The sequence below is a fragment of the Protomyctophum bolini genome (genome assembly GCF_963924005.1).
Source record: "Protomyctophum bolini genome assembly, chromosome: 3".
NCBI classification, from domain to species: domain Eukaryota; kingdom Metazoa; phylum Chordata; class Actinopteri; order Myctophiformes; family Myctophidae; genus Protomyctophum; species Protomyctophum bolini.
Genome location: NC_137864.1, coordinates 49,226,866 through 49,247,654, shown reverse-complemented (window position 1 = coordinate 49,247,654; position 20,789 = coordinate 49,226,866). Strand labels below are relative to the sequence as shown.

Sequence of the window (20,789 nt, the reverse complement as noted above, 5' to 3'; positions counted from 1 at the left end):
ATGTCCACGCTTAACCACATAGACCCTATGGTCCTTATTAACATGTCCACGCTTAACCATTAGCCATTCTGGCCTCGTCATAATAGCCCAAAAATAGGCAAACAAAGGCAACACGTTGTGAGCTTGTAGATTGTCTCACTATTTGTACATATAAACTGTATGTACATACAGTACACGTATACTATTAGTGGTCAAGGAGCCACTAAAACCTTTGTTGTATGATAAACGACAGAAATGGCTCTAAGCTCCCAATGCATCACGATGCTTTATGCTTTAACCCAAGCATACTATTCTGTGCAAACATTTGATAAATGAATATAATATAAATAAGTGCGCATCAATGCATTGTGAGCTGTAGATTGGCTGATTAGTCACATTGTAAATTGTTAAATACAGGCCTCCGGTTCCAGTTTGAGCTGATCGGGTGTTTCAATGATTAGAAGAGGAAAAAATATAATAATATTTATTTTCATGATCCCGCATTTTACACATTCTATAAAGACAAGAAATATATACACTAGAACTATTGATGGTTTGTAGGATGAGGTTCAAAACATCAATAAAGTGAGCTGTATAGGTCTGCCCTCGATACCAAGAGAGCGTTGAACATTTCCTCAGCTGCTGATTACAGCTCAAACGCAGTAGTAGGCGTTTAAGATCCGACCCACAGTGAAAAGAATTGGCATCGCACGTTTTAACGACTGACGGATTACATTTAAGCAGGAGATTAGAATGATCTAACCCTGCACACTACAAGATAACACTGAGACTGCCCATGGTGAGTTGGTAGATCTTTGATGTTGGTCATCATGGCCAAAAACAGGGTTCAGGGCAGGCTTTAAATGTTGCAGTCTCAGCAGCTCAGTGGCCTTGTGGTTAGAGTGTCCGCCCTGAGACTGGGAGGTCGGGGGTTCAATCCCCGGACGGGTCATACCAAAGACTGTAAAAATGGGACCCAATGCCTCCCTGCTTGACACTCAGCATCAAGGGTTTGATTGGGGGTGGGAAGTGAGGACGCTGGCGTCAACTGTTCGCCGCTTCACCTCCCAATGTATGAATGAATGAACCATTGTAAGCGCTTTGAGTAGGCACGTAGTGCATAGAAAAGCGCCATAAAAATGCAATTCATTATTCCCAGCATGCAGGAGGTGCAACTGGATCAACTGGGTTATTATTGGTGAGGTGATTGAATTGGTATATGGTGCGACATAATGTTAAACAATTGTGTGTGCGTGTGTGTGTGTGTGTGTGTGTGTGTGTGTGTGTGTGCGGCCTGCATGTGTGCGTGCGTGGACTTCCAGACAAAGGGTGTGTTTGAGAAGGTGGGTGAAGCCACAGAGACTGCCCTCTGCTGTCTGGTGGAGAAGATGAACGTGTTTGACACAGACCTGAGAGGACTGAGCCCTGTGGAGAGAGCTACAGCCTGCTGCTCCGTAAGACTAAGATCATCTATATATACAGTCCATCTTGTCTATCTCAGTGGTTCCCAAACACTGGGTCGGGAGCCATTTGTGGGTCCCTTTATTTTTTTGTTTCCTATGCTTACCGGTAGTTTGTAATTATTATTTCAAAAAACATCCCAAAAAATAAAATAAAAAATCATGAATTAAAAACTAAATTCTGTGTTTTTTGGCCCCCCCTCCAGTAATTTCATTAAGAAATCATTGAAAAATCTAAAAGTCAATTTTATTAATTTATTAAAAGTCCAAAGTCCTTAATTAGAAAACAAACAAAGTAGTGAAAATAGCCGATGCTATGCTATTTTCACTAGTTTGGGTCCCGCGGCAAACATCTATTCTCTCTTTTGGGTCACAGGCTAAATACTTTGGGAACCACTGATCTGTCTTATCTGTCTGTGTGTCTGTGTGCCTGTCTACTTACACCATCGTATTACAACAAGTATAAATTAGGCTTTGTCGGTAAAATTGTAATATAAAGTGTACGGTACAGTTTATACATGACAGTGGATGAATTCTCCTATTGTTACATGTTTGGTTGTTAGATTGTGAATGGCATCAGTCGAATGAAACATCCCTTATGTATGCGAGTATACATACGGTCCAGGGTTTCCTGCACAAACCCAGGGTTTCCTTGGCATGGCGCTGCGCCATGCCTGGAATTATTTGCGCCATGCCAAGCTATCATATAACAATTTTTTTGTTATAAGGGGGCTAGTGTCTCCCCAGTGTCCCCTCAGTGCCTCCCCAGTGTCCCCTCATTGCCTCCTCAGTGCCTCCCCAGTGTCTCCCCAGTGCCTCCCCAGTGTCCCCTCAGTGCCTCCTCAGTGCCTCCCCAGTGCCTCCCCAGTGCCTCCCCAGTGTCTCCCAGTGCCTGACCAGTGTCTCCCCGTGCCTTCCCAGTGCCTCCCCAGTGCCTGCCCAGTGTCCCCCAGTGTCCCCCCAGTGTCTCCAATCGCAATAAAGAGCAATAATACGAATTAATCTTAATTTATTAATCCTATTAATTAATTAATCAAATTTTTCGACGCGCGGCCCAAGGCCGCGCGCCATAAGCTCCCCCCCCCCCCCACGCCCAGCACCATGCCAAAGCTTTTTCCTGCAGGAAACACTGCGGTCGGTATGTCTGTCTACGGTATCATACAGTATGTCTACTGTATCATACAGTATGTCTACTGTATCATACAGTATGTCTACGGTAATCTATGGGTCCCTTAATTGTTTAGTTTTTAATTGCCTCTCTGCTGCGTACCGTCCAGGTCATCAAGCAGCTGATGAGGAAGGAGGTCACGCTGGAGTTCTCCCGAGACAGGAAGTCCATGTCCGTCTTCTGCACTCCCAACAAGCACAGCCGGTCTGCCAGCGGCGCCAAGATGTTTGTCAAGGTCAGACCTCTCTCTGCATCCTATAAACTCTTTCCCCCTTATCTCCATTTATGTTGTGCTTGTATACCCCTAAGGGCCGATTCATACTCCTATTTTACCGCTGTTTCGGCGCTGTAGTGCCGAAATGACTTCGGCTCGTCGAAAATTTTCAGTAGCACCGAAGAGACTACTTTAGGACGGTACCCGCCCCCCCCCCGAACCTCAAATGACGTCACATTGTAGGCTCTACAGCGCCGAACCGACTTTTATTCGGCTCTAAAATAGGAGTATATGAATCGGCCCTAATACGACTCAAATACCAATTAAGTGCTCCCCAGACGTATTTGTGTGTTGTCACTGCTGTTGTATCCTACTGGCTCACCTGCCAGTGAGTAGCCCTCCACCGGGAGGATGTAGAGCCTCCGTCCTACGCCTCCCAGCCCGGTGCCATAGGGAGTACATGTCCTACGCCTCCCAGCCCGGTGCCATAGGAGTACATGTCCTACGCCTCCCAGCCCGGTGCCATAGGAGTACATGTCCTACGCCTCCCAGCCCGGTGCCATAGGAGGACACGTCCTACGCCTCCCAGCCCGGTGCCATAGGAGTACATGTCCTTCGCCTCCCAGCCCGGTGCCATAGGAGTACATGTCCTACGCCTCCCAGCCCGGTGCCATAGGAGTACATGTCCTACGCCTCCCAGCCCGGTGCCATAGGAGTACATGTCCTACGCCTCCCAGCCCGGTGCCATAGGAGTACATGTCCTACGCCTCCCAGCCCGGTGCCACAGGAGGACATGTCCTACGCCTCCCAGCCCGGTGCCATAGGAGTACATGCCCTACGCCTCCCAGCCCGGTGCCACAGGAGGACATGCCATGATAAATATCACCCTCCCCCGAACACTCACTTGGAGCATTGTATTCGTTTAGACGCTCGACAAAGCCGGATGCATCGTGGGGGGGGGGGGGGGGGGGGGGGGATTCGAACCCCATTCTCTGCCCTTTCTTTCTGTCTCTCTAATGTCTTTACCTCTTTCTCCATCGTAACAGGGAGCACCTGAGACCGTTCTGGAGCGGTGCAGTCACATGCGTCTCTCCAGTGGCTCTGGAGCGGCGTCGACCCGCGTGCCTCTGAGCCCCGCGGTCCGAGAGAAGCTCCTCGCCACCGTGCGAGAGTGGGGCTCCGGCCGCGACATGCTGCGCTGCCTCGCCATGGCCACCAGGGACACGCCCCCCGAGCCCCGCTCCCTCAACCTGGAGAACACGGCCAAGTTCGCCGACTACGAGGTGAGATTCTAACGCTGTTTTCCTTGGAGCCTGCCGTTCTTACATCCCCACACATGCACACATAAACACAGCCTTCTGTTTTTCAGACTTCTGCCCTATATATATGTACATATATTGTACTTCTCATTAGACGGAAAATTCCCAATCCTTTTTTTATTTGTTTTCTGATATAGTTTCTGATAATGTGTTGAGAACATGCAAGATTTTGTGCAATTGTTTGGAGGACTGCCTCCAAACAGCTTCACGCCATCCCTGTGATCTTTAGCGCCCACCAAGGGGGGCCCGAACCCTAGGTTGGGAACCACTGCTTTACACCATATTATGGTCAAAGACTTGGCAATATGTGAGCCAGTGTGAAAACTGGTGTATCATCGCAGATTCTCCCAATTTACACAGCTACTTTAAAGAGAGCTATAGAACAATGTTGATCTGCACCGAGTGGCCTTGTTTTTAAGAGTGTCCACCCTGTGATTGGGAGGTTGGGGTTCAATCCCTGTCTGAGTCATACCAAATACAATAATGATGGTACCCTCTGCACCCTCCTTGTTTAGCACTCGGCATAAAGGTTTAGACTGGGGGGGTAAGCCCCTGTGACATACTACCATCAGGTCCAGGGGGGCGAGTGCGGAATGGCCTTCGCGTTTGAGTAAATGGTCACGCCCTCCTCCTAAGTACAGTTTGTGTCCATGACGTAAGCCGTAGGGGCACCATCTCAAGCCAACTTGAGCCACGAGAGAGACCACCGAGTGTGCTAAAGTGCGCGAGTTGCCGTGTCGAACGTTGCGAACGTCGCTCAGCCGTCTCAGCCCTGTTCGAGTTGCAATATGGACAGAATAGAAGATAATGAGTGTTTGCCCCGACTGCCACTCAAAGTGGCTGCTGGCCAATCACATAGCGACCTTGCACAAGTGCACGGGCCAATCACATCACACACGAAGGCTATTCTGCACTCGCGTGGAGGGGGTGGACAGCACTTGTACATCAAGCTGCTACAGGAACAAGAGATGGGCTGCTGGCCCACATGGGCCCACATGGGCCCACATGGGCCCACCTGGGCCCACATGCTACAGGATCTGTTGGTTATAAAGCTACTTACTACTCAAACACCCACTACTGTACGACGGTGTCACAGTAGCCGATCTATAAGCTCACATTGCATTACGATGTGACGCACTGTGAGATTGTAGATCGGCTGTTTTCCCTTAACCCTAGCCCAAAATTGGGATGCCAGCTGAATATCCCATGAAAATATCAAGAACTTGTGACTAAATTATATCTAATTGAATCCATTGGAACACAGCTTATTTTTCCCATGTCCTGAAAAGTAACGGTTTTAAACATGCAAGGTTTCCACTCAACAGCCATGATATAGTAAACGATTGATTATGTAATTATTGGAATCTACTAGACGTGTAGGTGTATATATCACGCGTTGTGAGTCACAGATGAGGTGTTGAGTCACAATGCCGATCTCGTTGACCTCTTGACCCTTCCTGTCGCCTCCAGTCTGACCTGACCTTTGTGGGCTGCGTTGGAATGCTGGACCCTCCCAGGAAGGAGGTGCTCTCTGCCGTGCGCATGTGTCGACAGGCCGGCATTCGAGTCATCATGATCACAGGTAGGGGGAAGTCATCATGATCACAGGTAGGGGGAACATGATCACAGGTAGGGGGAAGTCATCATGATCACAGGTAGGGGGAACATGATCACAGGTAGGGGGAAGTCATCATGATCACAGGTAGGGGGAACATGATCACAGGTAGGGGGAAGTCATCATGATCACAGGTAGGGGGAACATGATCACAGGTAGGGGGAAGTCATCATGATCACAGGTAGGGGGAAGTCATCATGATCACAGGTAGGGGGAAGTCATCATGATCACAGGTAGGGGGAACAATAACATGCACCAACATTCGAGTCATCATGATCACAGGTAGGGGGAACATGACATCGTGATCACAGGTAGGGGGAACATGCACCAACATCATGATCACAGGTAGGGGGAACAATAACATGCACCAACATTCGAGTCATCATGATCACAGGTAGGGGGAACATGACATCATGATCACAGGTAGGGGGAACATGCACCAACATTCAGTCATCATGATCACAGGTAGGGGGAACATGCACCAACATTAAGTCATCATGATCACAGGTAGGGGGAACATGCACCAACATTCAGTCATCATGATCACAGGTAGGGGGAACATGCACCAACATTCAGTCATCATGATCACAGGTAGGGGGAACATGTCATCATGATCACAGGTAGGGGGAACATGCACCAACATTCAGTCATCATGATCACAGGTAGGGGGAACATGATCACAGGTAGGGGGAACATGACATCATGATCACAGGTAGGGGGAACATGCACCAACATTCAGTCATCATGATCACAGGTAGGGGGAACATGCACCAACATTCAGTCATCATGATCACAGGTAGGGGGAACATGTCATCATGATCACAGGTAGGGGGAACATGCACCAACATTCAAGATGGTCAGTCTTGCGTCCAAGAATACACAAGAGTAAAGTTATTTTGGTTTTAGTTCCTGATTATTAAGGTTGTGCGATATTTCGGTTTCGCGGTTTAATGATTTCATTAAGGTTTCATCCGTCAAAACCGGCAAACCGTTTAACCTGACATGAGCGTTGGGTGGCCGTGATTATTGTTTACGGAAGCAGTGGAGAATGGCAGCATTGCATGATCCATCCGTCCGTCTGTGTCTGACTAAATTCTTGTGCCAGTTACAAGACTTGCCGTGCTCTCCCCCGCCCGCCTCCCCCTAACGTGCGTGCACCATGACAGGCAACGCTGAAGCCAAGTGACACACAAGCGCTAAATAATAAAACTATGTGTGTGTGTGCGTGCGTGCGCTGTATGGTTTACGTCAAGTCACAAAATCACTTGTTGCTGTGGCACAGACACAGAGCTATGCTGGGACAGACAGTCACAGAACAGATTCGTTGCAGCTCAGCATTGCAAAAATATTCCTATCAGCAACAGCAACTGGCCCACTCTCTGTGAGGCATGAACTAAACTCAGCTGATCAACTGGCCCACTCTCTGTGAGGCATGAACTAAACTCAGCTGATCAACTGGCCCACTCTCTGTGAGGCATGAACTAAACTCAGCTGATCAACTGGCCCACTCTCTGTGAGGCATGAACTAAACTCAGCTGATCAACTGGCCCACTCTCTGTGAGGCATGAACTAAACTCAGCTGATCAACTGGCCCACTCTCTGTGAGGCATGAACTAAACTCAGTTGATCAACTGGCCCACTCTCTGTGAGGCATGAACTAAACTCAACTAAAGTTGATCATGCTGAAATAATCTGATGCGAGACAACGGCTGCGTCTCCACTTCCAATCTAGAATTAATTATATGTGGCCGTACTGCGGAACGCGTGCAGAAAATAGCCGATCTACAAGCTTACAGCGCGTCGTCGCGCATTGTTTATGGATGCGTTCATGACTGGTTTCTGTCACATCATAACCAATCACTGAGATCAACTCGGAGCAGGCAACCAGCAACGTGTTTGCCTGTTCCTGGGGGCTGCACTGCTACAGTATACACTACGGTAGGCAGAGAGGGACAAGACAGGCGAACATGACTGACGAGACATTACAATAGCGAAAGGGGCCATCTTGTGGCGATAGACTGTAATAGCAGTCTCTGATTAACAAAATGAAATAATGCGAACGCATGGCCACGTTAAAATGAATTAGACCGAAAAACACGGTATTTTGGCAATAGTAAACCGGGGTTTTAAAATGTCCCAAACCGTCCAACCTTACTGATTATACATTATAGCAGCAATAACAATAAAATAAATAATAAAGACATACCATAGCAACAGCAGTAAGCAATATGTCAAAGTATGGACATTAGTTAACACAGTGTGGGGAGGCTATGTGTGATTGTGTGAGTAGCTGCCTCTAGTCTACACACAGGCAGTCAGAGCGGTACATTGGCATTTCCTAAGCCTATTAATTAGTATGGTTCTTCCTGGTCTGTTCGATCATACACACAATATACAGTACAGACAGCGAGGTTAATCACTGTACAGACTAGGCCTTTGAATGCTCCTACATGTTGGTCAGCAGGGAGCAGAACTGGGAGCCATGGCAACCCATGCGTTACACTCTCACAGTAACACGCCTAACTATCAGGTGAAAAGGAGCGACTTCATGTTTATCGGACAAGACATGTGGTCGCCTGCACCCTTCTCAGACCCACTGTAGGAGTCTGCAACGACAGCCAGGGAATGTTCCCTTCGCTAAACCCCACCCCCAAAAGTCATTGTCCAATGCCAATCCAAATGGTTTAGCAATCTTTGCTAAGGATGGCAAGCTTTTCGTCACCTCATAGCTGTCAACGTTATTTTGCATGTCTGTGTTGTTGAACACATGCACAGCTTAACGTCGGGAAAGTTAAACGACTGACCCGCCCAGGTGATGGCAATAATACTAGTAATTAATCTCCGTATAGTCTTACCGTGCAATACATGAAAACGTCCTTCCCTCTGCCAGGTGACAACAAAGGCACGGCCCTGTCCATCTGTCGGCGAGTGGGCATCATCACGGAGCAGGAGGACGAGGAGGCGGGCAGCGCCAGCTCCCCGTACGGCGGCGGGCTCACGGGCCGTGAGTTTGACGAGCTGGCCCCCCACCTGCAGCGGCAGGCGTGCCGCACGACCCGCTGCTTCGCCCGCGTGGAGCCGGCGCACAAGAGCCGCATCGTGGAGTACCTGCAGAGTCTGGATGAGATCACTGCCATGGTGAGATAACGCCTTGTTAACGGGATGCGCTTTGGTCGCATTTTGAAGTCAATTAAAGGTAGGGTAAGTGATTTTCTTTTGTTTAAAATAGGGTTAAAACACTCTGTATTGTGATAATACTCATTGCTATAGAGTGTGTGTTCAGTAACAGGAGTCTCCATGTCTCTCAAGCTTTTTATGAAACAGAAAACAGGATAGAGATTAGAGAACGCAGTCAGGATACAGATTAAACAGAAAACAGGATAGAGATTAGAGAACGCAGTCAGGATACAGATTAAACAGAAAACAGGACAGAGATTAGAGAACGCAGTCAGGATACAGATTAAACAGAAAACAGGATAGAGATTAGAGAACGCAGTCAGGATACAGATTAAACTGGAAACAGGATGGAGATTAGAGAACGCAGTCAGGATACAGATTAAACAGAAAACAGGACAGAGATTAGAGAACGCAGTCAGGATACAGATTAAACAGAAAACAGGATAGAGATTAGAGAACGCATTCAGGATACAGATGAAACAGAAAACAGGATGGAGATTAGAGAACGCAGTCAGGATACAGATTAAACAGAAAACAGGATAGAGATTAGAGAACGCATTCAGGATACAGATTAAACAGAAAACAGGATAGAGATTAGAGAACGCATTCAGGATACAGATTAAACAGAAAACAGGATGGAGATTAGAGAACGCAGTCAGGATACAGATTACAGTCAGGATACAGATTAAAGGGGAATTGTAAGTGATGACACAAAATTGGAACTGGAACACTCATTGGAAAAATGAAGCTGATAAATGGCTACTCTCTCCTGATTGGCTGAATTTTGTCACCTACCTGAACATGTACTTTTTGTTTATTGAAGAGCTGGAGAGACGGGGAGACCCCTGTTACTGATCAAACGCTCTATAGAAAAGATTACTATCAGAATATATATATATACAAAACACTTTGTTTTAACCAAAAATATCACTTAACCTTCCTTTAACTTTGCTCAGGCAGGAATCTCTCAGAATTCCATGACTTTTCCTAAATATTCCATTGAAATGATTCGGTTTTGTCCTTCCTTCCTTCGCCGGCTCGCAGACGGGTGACGGCGTGAACGACGCCCCCGCCCTGAAGAAGGCGGAGATCGGCATCGCCATGGGCAGCGGCACGGCCGTGGCCAAGTCGGCCTCGGAGATGATCCTGGCGGACGACAACTTCTCCACCATCGTGGCGGCGGTGGAGGAGGGCCGCGCCATCTACAACAACATGAAGCAGTTCATCAGATACCTCATCTCCTCCAACATAGGAGAGGTGGTCTGGTGAGGACACAGCTAGGGACACTCTGTTAGAGAACATAGGAGAGGTGGTCTGGTGAGCACACAGCTAGGGACACTCTGTTAGACAACATAGGAGAGGTGGTCTGGTGAGGACACAGCTAGGGACACTCTGTTAGACAACATAGGAGAGGTGATCTCTGGTCTGGTGAGGACACAGCTAGGGACACTCTGTTAGAGAACATAGGAGAGGTGGTCTGGTGAGGACACAGCTAGGGACACACTCTGTTAGAGAACATAGGAGAGGTGGTCTGGTGAGGACACAGCTAGGGACACTCTGTTAGAGAACATAGGAGAGGTGGTCTCTGGTCTGGTGAGGACACAGCTAGGGACACAGGGTGAATTCTGATGTGAGGCATTGTTACTGTGAGCTTGTACATTAGCTCTTTGGTATTTTTTCATATGTTTTTCATATGTAGCTTCTATGAGGACTGGAATCATAAAATATCAACTCTAATAAACTTTGACTAATAGAATTTGCACCTAATGACATTGTAACATTTTGAAATAGGACCGCAACTATTGTCTTAGTGATTATTCTATCGATGACCTTTTCAAATACCGGTAATCGAAAAGCTTTTTTCTTTGATCATTTATTTACGATAAAAAAATAATATATATATATATATATATATATATTTGATTCTCAGCAGTTCAAGCTTGCAGATCTGCTACTTTTGATGCGAATCTTTAGGATGATCAACGGGCGTCAATTTTTCGAAAAATACACAACATTTTGTATGATAATAGAGATTTCTTGCCCGACCCAACGATATTATAATTGTCTCTATCTTTCTCTTGTCTTTCAGCATCTTCCTGACGGCGGCGCTGGGCATGCCCGAGGCGCTGATCCCCGTCCAGCTGCTGTGGGTCAACCTGGTCACCGACGGCTTCCCCGCCACCGCTCTGGGGTTCAACCCCCCCGACCTGGACATCATGTCCCGCCCCCCTCGCAACCCCAAAGAGCCCCTCATCTCCGCCTGGCTGTTCACTCGCTACCTCATCATTGGATGTGAGTCTCAGTCAATGTTTTAACCTTTTTTTTTTTCACTTAATTTTTATTGAAGGAAGAACAGACAAACAAAAACTCAACTAACAAGACAATACGGGAAAGAAAAAGACAGAAAGTAAAAGAAAAAAGGCTGCATTTTTCATATTACAATAAACATTCAATGAAATTCTATTGCAATATCGCTAGGCTGAGAGAAGAGATTCCACTTTTCCCATTTTTTATAGAATTTATCCTCTTGTAGTCTAAGTATGAATGTTAGTTTTTCCATAGAATACAGTTCCTCAATAATGTCCATCCATTGATCTTTCGTTGGTGGGTCCTGTTGGTACCAGCGTCGTGTGATTGCTTTTTTACTTGATGCTAAGAGGATCTTGATTAAATACTTATCATGTGTTAGAAACTCTTCAGGGATATTTCCCAACAGTAGAAAAGAAACAGACAGAGGTATCTCAAAACACAGAATGGTCTACAAAGTGGAGTGAATATCCTGCCAGTATTTCTGAATTTTGGGACAAGACCAGAAAAATATGAGCGTGGCCCGCTTCCTTGTGGCCACATTGCTCAGTGAATGTTTTAACTTTTTTATTTTTATTTTATTTCAAGGACCAGTCTACAATGTAAAATCCTCAGTTTTAATCGAACTCAGCGAGTGTACAAATGGAACCAAATGGATCCGCAAGGGTCCATTTGGTTCCATTTGTACGCTCTCTGAGTTACAGGCCTAAGAGGGTCCTTTTGGTTCGTAGCTATCATTCATTTAGGTTTTTGTGGACCCCCTGGAGCCCCCCCCCCCCCCCCCCCCCCCCCAAGGACTCCTGGGGGTCCCTGGACCACACATTGAGAGCCAGTAATCTAACCTCAACATCACAACACAGCGGGAATCTCTTGAACTCCAGAAGTTATATATATAATACATTCTATCTGTCTGTATGTCTACATAACATGTGTCGATCGGTCGGTTAATAGATCCCTTATCAGAATACGTTGCAATGGGGAAAGAAGTCAGGGCACTCGCGTGTCCATCAAACTCTTGGCTGCAGTTTGCCCTCTCAGTACGGAGGACGGAGGCTTAGCCTCTTTAAATATCTACACTCCTTGGTTTATTTGGGACTCTCAAACCAGTTGTCCTCAAAACCCTGTTGCCCCAAATAGCTGTGATTAGCTGCGATGCGCTCGACACCACCTGCTGCTTTGGTCAAAATGAGCCCTCCTCAAAACAACAGATTTGGAGAATCGCTGACCCTTTTTTAGACAGCGCACACTCCCACCCCCTAGGTGCCACACTGTAAAAATATAACACACACACGCACGCGCACACACACACACACACACACACACCACCATTTTATAGAGTAGACGACTCGCCCAATAGATGATGCAACTCTGCCTTCTCCTCTCCGTTTCTGTGATAACTGTCTGTCTCTTTCCCACCCGTCTGTCTCTCTAGGCTACGTGGGAGCAGCCACAGTAGGTGCCGCAGCATGGTGGTTCATGGCCGCCCACGACGGACCCAAAGTCTCCTACTATCAACTGGTAAACGCCTCGGTCACTGATTACTATCCATTATGAGTTAAAGTCTCCTACTATCAACTGGTAAACGCCTCGGTCACTGATTACTATCCATTATGAGTTAAAGTCTCCTACTATCAACTGGTAAACGCCTCGGTCACTGATTACTATCCATTATGAGTTAAAGTCTCCTACTATCAACTGGTAAACGCCTCGGTCACTGATTACTATCCATTATGAGTTAAAGTCTCCTACTATCAACTGGTAAACGCCTCGGTCACTGATTACTATCCATTATGAGTTAAAGTCTCCTACTATCAACTGGTAAACGCCTCGGTCACTGATTACTATCCATTATGAGTTAAAGTCTCCTACTATCAACTGGTAAACGCCTCGGTCACTGATTACTATCCATTATGAGTTAAAGTCTCCTACTATCAACTGGTGATACTGGTGCTGATATACTGGTATGAGTTAAAGTGTTAAAGTGTCCTATCAACTGGTAAACACCTCATTTTGATCAGCTATTCTCAAAGCACTAACCCTTATGAGTCCATGTTGCACCGTATGCGTTTCTGAATTTGAGATGCTAATAGATAATGTCTCTGCATCATTACATTTATATTGACATGCCCTATTAACCCATTTAGGCCTGACGTCGAAATAAATAAAAAGTGTCCTGAAAGAATATATATTCAAAGATTTGTGCCATATTTTCACGATTTTTGGCGCGCTATGAGCTTGTAGATCTGCTATTTTTCAATAGCTAAATAATGCTTCGTTAAAACACAAAACGGGTTAAGCTCTATATACTCTAGGTGGCATGACGAATAGCGAAGATTGCCGATCCATAAGGTCACAACACGTCACTTCTGACATTATCTTTGAGCTTGGGCTAATTACTGGTTGAAATGATTTCCATTGACAAAATGTGTTAATTGCATTCCTCCGTGCTGTGTTGCCCCTGCAGTCCCACTACCTCCAGTGCAGCGAGGGCCACAATGAGTTTGCTGGAGTCCAGTGTTCCGTGTTTGAGTCCCCCTACCCCATGACCATGGCCCTGTCTGTCCTGGTAACCATAGAGATGTGCAACGCCCTCAACAGGTACACACTGCTCTTTGCATTTGATCCAATGGCTAGGTTTTTATGAATGATTGCGAACGCAATGAGCACTTACTATGAGACCTAGCAGATCATGTCTGTGTGTGTGTGTGTGTGTGTGTCTGTCTGTCTGTCCCGCTATCCAAATATGGAGTGTGTTGCATCAGCAATCACTCAGCTCCATATATGGGCACAAAAGGGGCCAGGTCCACTCAGCTCCATATATGGGCACAAAAGGGGCCAGTGATTTTACATAGTCTCTCCATAATACATACATAGTACTTCCTAAGTAAGTCAGCGAGGCAGGTTGTTTAATGCTGCAACGGCTGCGAGGACAACATTCCTGCTAAAGCAATCTCAAACCTCTATATCCCTGCGACTCCTTCCAGACAGCATTATTGTGAAGAGGTTATTGAGGAGGTGAAAATGCAGATTTGCCATCTGCATTTCTTTCTTAAATGTTTGTTTTCTTGTTCGTCAGTCTTTCAGAGAACCAGTCCCTGTTGAAGATGCCTCCCTGGTCCAACCCCTGGCTAGTAGGGGCCATCTGTCTGTCTATGGCCCTGCACTTCCTCATTCTATATGTAGAACCAATGCCCGTAAGTCTAAAGCCTAGATATATAACTGAAGGCATAACTGAATTAAGCACAAGAAAAATACATTGCAAGCATGTCTGTGTGCCTTTTGTATCTGTCATTCTATTAGAGTAAATATCTTGTAAAATATTGTTTCTGTTCGGGCAGAAACCTTTTTATCTCCATAATGTATTTTTGTAAATGAATTCCCCATTACTGTGTAGTCACAGCGGGTACTTCATCGTATATCAGTGTCTTACAAATGCAGAGAACCAGTATGCAAGCTTCAAAGTAACGCTTGAGTTTATTTTTGCAATTCTTTTTGTCATTTTATATTTATGTTGGAAATGTTTTGCCCAATGTAAAGTATTAACCAGAGTTTGTGGCTAAATAATGACTACATTGGATCTGTTGGATCACACATTATTTTATTTTTTTTCCATGAAAAGTAACGATTTTGGACGTGCAAGGTTCTTTCTGCCCAACATCGTGACAACACTGAAATGGCCGTTTGTCTATTGGTATAACCGAGCGTCTCTGTGCTGCTGTCCCAAAAAGGTGATCTTCCAGATCCGTCCACTGTCGTGGCCTCAGTGGGTGGTGGTGTTAAAGATGTCACTCCCTGTCATCTTCATGGATGAGGCTCTCAAGTTCCTGGCTCGCAACTACATCGAACCAGGAAACCAGCTGCTGCAGGTGAGCTACAGGGGAACACATGCTCACTGCGTCACCCGGTCTCAGTCCAATCCAATCCACTCAACAGTCCAATTCGAAAATAGAGCAAAACACATAATGCTGTTAGTCTGGATATGGCAGTCCTTTTTTCTGTTTGGTGTTTCATTTCTGTTTGGTTTTAGTTGGTTTTAGTCATTTCAGTTTTATTCTTAGTCTTAGTTTTAGTCTTAGTTTGTTGTTTTCCTGGTATGGAATGCCATGAATTATAGATGCTGAAAAAGGTAGGATGGAAGAATGCATCAGTAATTGCTAGTAATGAAACACAATTGGTACATTATGTATTATGATAAATTCATTGGTTGCTATTCACACACACACACACACACACACAATTTCAACCTTTGTACAAAACCAGTGTCGACTTTGCGGACAACATCCACTCTAAAAAAAGCAACCATCTTCTGAAGTTCTGCTTGTATCAAAATATCTCTTCTCTCTTTTGTTGTGAATTCACTTTTTAAATAACGATACTAGTTATGAAATAATATTGAAATATAATCATTTCTAGGATGAGGAGGAGATGCAGAATGCCGGCACGGGATTGGCGGGCGCCGTGAGGCGGGCGCTGGGAGGCGTGTCCTGGTCCTTCGTGCTGATCTCCGCACCGCTATTGGTCTGGATATACAGCCTGGACTCTGACATCACAAACATGTTCTGGGAGTGACCGCAGAGAGAAAGAGAGGGAGAGGTTGGGGGGGGGGGGGGGGGGTTAGCGTGACTCAATATAAATTTAAAATGTTGTGGGAGTAAAGTGAAAAAGGGAAGGGGGAGGTTGTATTTAGGGAGAGGAAAGCAGAGATAAAAATTGTGCGGCTGATGTGATGATCTCACCGATTAACGACTTTCAAATTATAGGCAAAAACTAAAGTCACACGACACCATTGTACCATGAAGTATAAAAATAGGGCTTAAAATGTCTGCGGTAGAAGGGGAGAGTTTGGGAGGGGGGTTGGGGGTATGATGGGGGGGTTGGGGGTATGATGGGGGTCCGGCATGAGTTCGGAGGGTCCGTCTTGTCACGGTAAAAGGCGAGGGCGACCGCATCAGATCGGCAGGACAGGCGAGACGCTCAGCCAATCCGAGACAATCACACATTATAAACTAATAAATACTAACAACAACAATGTTGGCCAAAGAGATGGGTGTTGAATGTCCGCTTTCTCTCTCTCTCTCTGTCTTTCTCTTTTGGAAAATGTGAGAGAGAGTGAAACCGAGTCATTGTGCGTGCTTGTGTCAGTGGAATATATGCAGTACAGTGCATGGCCCCCCTTCATTATATCCTCAGTAATTAACAAGTCAGGCCGGTGTGATTACGTTTTTAAATCTCACTGTGCATAGCCTGTGAAAGGACGCAAACCTACCAATGACAAACCACATATATTTAAGCATGTTCAGTCTAGTCAAGACCAGAGATATTAATGACGAGTTCTGTCACATCTTGATAAGAGCTCTATACACTTGTACTATACAGTAAAAAATCTCAGCGTTAAATGTAGCTCCAAGACTGTACACATGCAATCAGATTTGTTTGCATTTGTACTGTCTCTGAGTTTCATATAGGTTTACGCTGATGATTTAACTGTTATATATGTATTTGTACTAGAAATGCATTGTAGGTTTTCAGGGTTTTGTTTCAGGCAATGGAAGAACATAATTACACCAGCCTTTCACGTTAAAAGGGAAACTTGCCTTTAAAAAAGAAAATCTAAATCCTATTGTTCTGAAGGGAGGTGATCAAATATGGTTGCACGTGTATGATGAATGTTTAGGAACTTTCATCTAGGAAACTAGGTACACGGTGGAATAACCAAAACCAGCACCTTGACACCAGGTTAACATTCCACCTCCTGAAGGTGTGGAGGTAACTGATGCAGCCCACCAAAAGGACCAGGCTCTTTGGTCACTCCTGAGGTCTGTACAGTACACGCAGTCAGAAACAGAGTCACCTGAAGTCTGTACAGTACACGCAGTCAGAAACAGAGTCACCTGAAGTCTGTACAGTACACGCAGTCAGAAACAGAGTCACCTGAAGTCTGTACAGTACACGCAGTCAGAAACAGAGTCACCTGAAGTCTGTACAGTACACGCAGTCAGAAACAGAGTCACCAAACAAAGTGACATAAGAGGAAGACAAGAAGCGTACGCTGCAGCTGAAGTATACATCTTAAATAAAATAGTATGGGCAAAAAGAAAAGCTATATATATATCTTCTGTGTATTTCTCAGCTAAATGCATGTACGACCAAAACACACTTGAGGTTTCACAATGTCAGCATTTTACGGAGAAATACAGTAGGGTATTTGCTACAGTTAATTATGGATCTCCTCACATCGGAACGATGCGATTTTGGTTGAAAATCGGCAACGGTTTCCCTTTTACCATGGCCATAGTCGGCCACAGCCAAAGCAGGATGGGCAAGAGGGACATGATAGCCTGCTGGATGTACAGTAGAACTTAACACTCTGCCAAACAGTCACATTATGCTACAACATGCCTAAATGAAGTCATCACATCAATGCAGCATGGTTGGAAATTCCTTTTATAGATGCAAATTGAAAATAAGCTATAAACTAGTTAAAATGCAGGTCGGCCATTGCAGAATGCATGCGAGTGCATGGCCCGCTGTTTCCTTTGAATGAGCTTCGGAGTGGAATTCCGGTATTATACATTTCAGTCTGGCAAGCTTTGTGTCATTCTCTCTCTCTCTCTCTCTCGTCATCTTTCCCCGTTTCCACCCTGGCCTGGGGGGGGTGGGTGGGGGTGGTTTCTGGGATGCACTGGGTTCTACTGTACATAATAACTAGCCTCAGCTGGCAAACTCCTCGTGCTAACTCCTTACTGGGGGGGAGGGAGGGAGGGAGGGAGGGGGGGGATTAGGGATGATGGGGCCAGATGGGTGAAGGACCATGTCGAGCTTTAGGGTTTTCAGGAACGCTTTTCTGCTAAATCTCATCGTCTCAAGGCTCTGAGGTGCGTGTGTGTGTGTGTGTGTGACACTGTGTGTGTGCGTGTGTGTGTGTGTGTGTGTTACCTACATCCACCTGGGAAGGTGAAGCATCCCATGTCACACACTGAAGCTCGATTTATAGTCCGTTGCACAGCTGTCGCGCTCATCTGTTGCACGAGCGGCTGTGTTGCACTCGCCTGTGACACTTGCTGAAAATGGCAGATCTACAAGCTCACAACGGGTCACACTGCCACAGATTGTGAGCTTGCTGATCTTCTATTTTCAACATGCATCACCATCGTACAAAGTAAATCCAGCTTTTCAGCAAATCATTGGACTGGCTATAGGCTGGCTGTATGAAAAACTACATCTGAATGTTTAGAATTGGAATTTCTACGTATATATTGCATCTATTCATAATCCTCACTGTACTCTGCCTAATCAACACATCATTACAACCACAGCTTTTTTTTCCTTTTTTTGTGGGGTTTATTTGTCATCTTATTTTTGAAATTGTATTTCTTGCCATGCCTGACTGGCCTCTTGTGTGGATATATAAAAAAAGGAATCTTGAAGTATGTGCTGCGATGTAAGGCTTTTCACAGGATGTGTGTGTCTGTCTGTGACTTATAACCACAGGTCATAGAGGGAGGACAATATAACTGACTTATAACCACAGGTCATAGAGGGAGGACAATATAACTGACTTATAACCACAGGTCATAGAGGGAAGAATATCATCCACAGAGCTTTTACATGAAGTCTGTATGAAAGTGTCATTTCATGTGCATGTCTGTTGTAGACAATAGGACGGCAGGTTAGCCCTGCTTGTTGCCTCTGTAACATCACTAAACACGTAAGAACAATGTAACAGCACATTGTGAGGTCATCTGGCAATGTTGAATATCCAATTTACAACATAGGATCTCTGCTTGTAATTTTATTTAAATTTTCTCTTTTTTTTTGTCAATGGCTGAAAGAATGTACTCTTCTTAAGCAGTAGGAACACCTTGTGGGGCATATGCACTACCAGTTTAGTAGACTAGTTATTTTTGTTATTTGCTGATTTGTATTTATTGTTTTTGAACTTTTGTTTTCTTCAGTGGGGTCCAATGTCTTGGAGGCCTGACCAAAAGACCCTTCACAATGCACTACATTTATTTAGGATCTTTTAATATTATGAAGATTATTATTGTTGCCGTCACTGTATTCAATAATTCACATCTGTCACACATGTCTTTGATGTATAGGGCTGTGAAGACTTATAGCGTCCCATTCCTGGGCATGCCACAATGGGCAAACATTAACCCAAAATGGGAAAAAACATTCAGCGAAAAGAGAAGATCTACTTGCAGATCAGCTATATTCGCAAAGTTAAAAAAAAAGACAAGACTTGTGACAGTTTGTACGTAGATTGGCTATTTTGGTGTAGACTCAGAGGGACAGAAGGACAGAATGAGGGTGATAAGTAGACAACTTTGTCATTAAATACATAGGAGTACCTTATTTTATTTATAATCACACACACACCCCCCCCGCCACCCCTTCTATGTCAGCTCTTCAAATTAAAGCCAACAAGCAAAACTACAGAAATGCTACAGTCGATCCGTGTTGAGAAAAGAGATTTTTTGCTTTTGGTTGTGTATTGTTTTCCTGTATGTTCTGTTCATGTTGATGTGAGGAGCGAATGACATGTTGGAGTTGTCTTTTAATTATTGCTGCCTTTAATGGTAGCCTACTTCTTTTGTTTGTTTGTCACAAATGGCTCCTGTTAAAATGATTTGTTCTTATGGGAAATGGTATGGGGGGGAGGGGGGGTACTTACCAGGGTGAAAATGGCAACAATAAATAATATGGTTCAGTTAAACTGGTTGTATTCGTTAATGTATGTCTCGTACATTTATCGGAGAGATGGTTATAATTTTGCATTATTTTCATTTCCCATTAGAAGTTGAAGTGGTTTTGAGGGTTTCCGCTTTCATTTTAATTTTGTTTGTAATATGAGGTATTTGTCAGGGGGGAGATTCAAAAAGGATTGTTACATCTAGGATCCTTATCCTCTATCCTGGGGCAAACATTGGGTGAAAATAGCACATCTACAAGTTTAGTAAAGAGGTAGGGGGGGGGCTCATATTGACCCCTGGAGAACACGTCAACAAAATGTGATGGTCATTCATTGCCTATTTTAAATTAGTTTACGATATTTCTGGGGCTTTTTGCCTTTATTGATTGCGAATGCAGTGAGCACTTACTATGAGACCTAGCAGATCATGTCTGTCTGTCTGTCTGTCCGTGTGTCTGTCCCGCTATCCAAATATGGAGTGTGTTGCATCAGCAATCACTCAGCTCCATATATGGGCACAAAAGGGGCCAGGTCCACTCAGCTCCATATATGGGCACAAAAGGGGCACCATATAAGGAGTCCCCAAAGCAGCTATACGTCCAAAACCCAAATATGTACGAGCTGCGTTCGCTTCCCACGTTTGCGCGTCTTACTCGTAGATATACAGTAGGTTGACGAGGAAAAGGGGAGAGAGGTGGGTGGGTAGACATGCAGCTAAAGGTTGTCTGCATCGGGACTCGAACCCGCGACACAGTCAGGCTCCGGACTACCATGCAGCCTATACTGTAAGGTGCATTTATTGCACATTTTTGGGACTGAGTGGAGCGCTTGTTCGTCCAATCAGAGCTCTAGAAC

At 45.2% G+C, this 20,789-nt stretch overlaps 1 protein-coding gene and 1 long non-coding RNA gene across 2 annotated transcripts in view; both read left to right on the top strand.

Moving 5' to 3' along the window:
* LOC308313140 (sarcoplasmic/endoplasmic reticulum calcium ATPase 2) overlaps nucleotides 1-15,825 on the top strand; it is a 40,510-nt gene extending 24,685 nt beyond the window's left edge. Inside the window, exons 13-24 of the mRNA XM_080760075.1 lie at nucleotides 1,302-1,433; nucleotides 2,717-2,842; nucleotides 3,868-4,104; nucleotides 5,611-5,722; nucleotides 8,646-8,893; nucleotides 9,977-10,197; nucleotides 11,022-11,224; nucleotides 12,672-12,757; nucleotides 13,704-13,837; nucleotides 14,316-14,433; nucleotides 14,968-15,105; nucleotides 15,653-15,825. Of these exons, the coding sequence (XP_080616201.1) occupies nucleotides 1,302-1,433; nucleotides 2,717-2,842; nucleotides 3,868-4,104; nucleotides 5,611-5,722; nucleotides 8,646-8,893; nucleotides 9,977-10,197; nucleotides 11,022-11,224; nucleotides 12,672-12,757; nucleotides 13,704-13,837; nucleotides 14,316-14,433; nucleotides 14,968-15,105; nucleotides 15,653-15,808 (1,911 nt within the window). The 3' untranslated portion in view covers nucleotides 15,809-15,825. The remainder of the gene's footprint in view (nucleotides 1-1,301; nucleotides 1,434-2,716; nucleotides 2,843-3,867; nucleotides 4,105-5,610; nucleotides 5,723-8,645; nucleotides 8,894-9,976; nucleotides 10,198-11,021; nucleotides 11,225-12,671; nucleotides 12,758-13,703; nucleotides 13,838-14,315; nucleotides 14,434-14,967; nucleotides 15,106-15,652) is intronic.
* Nucleotides 15,826-18,014: 2,189 nt separating this feature from the next.
* On the top strand, nucleotides 18,015-19,958 carry LOC308312999. Its single transcript, XR_013963829.1, has 2 exons — nucleotides 18,015-18,770; nucleotides 18,811-19,958. It is a non-coding gene; the product is annotated as an uncharacterized lncRNA (long non-coding RNA).
* The last annotated feature ends 831 nt before the right edge of the window (nucleotides 19,959-20,789 follow it).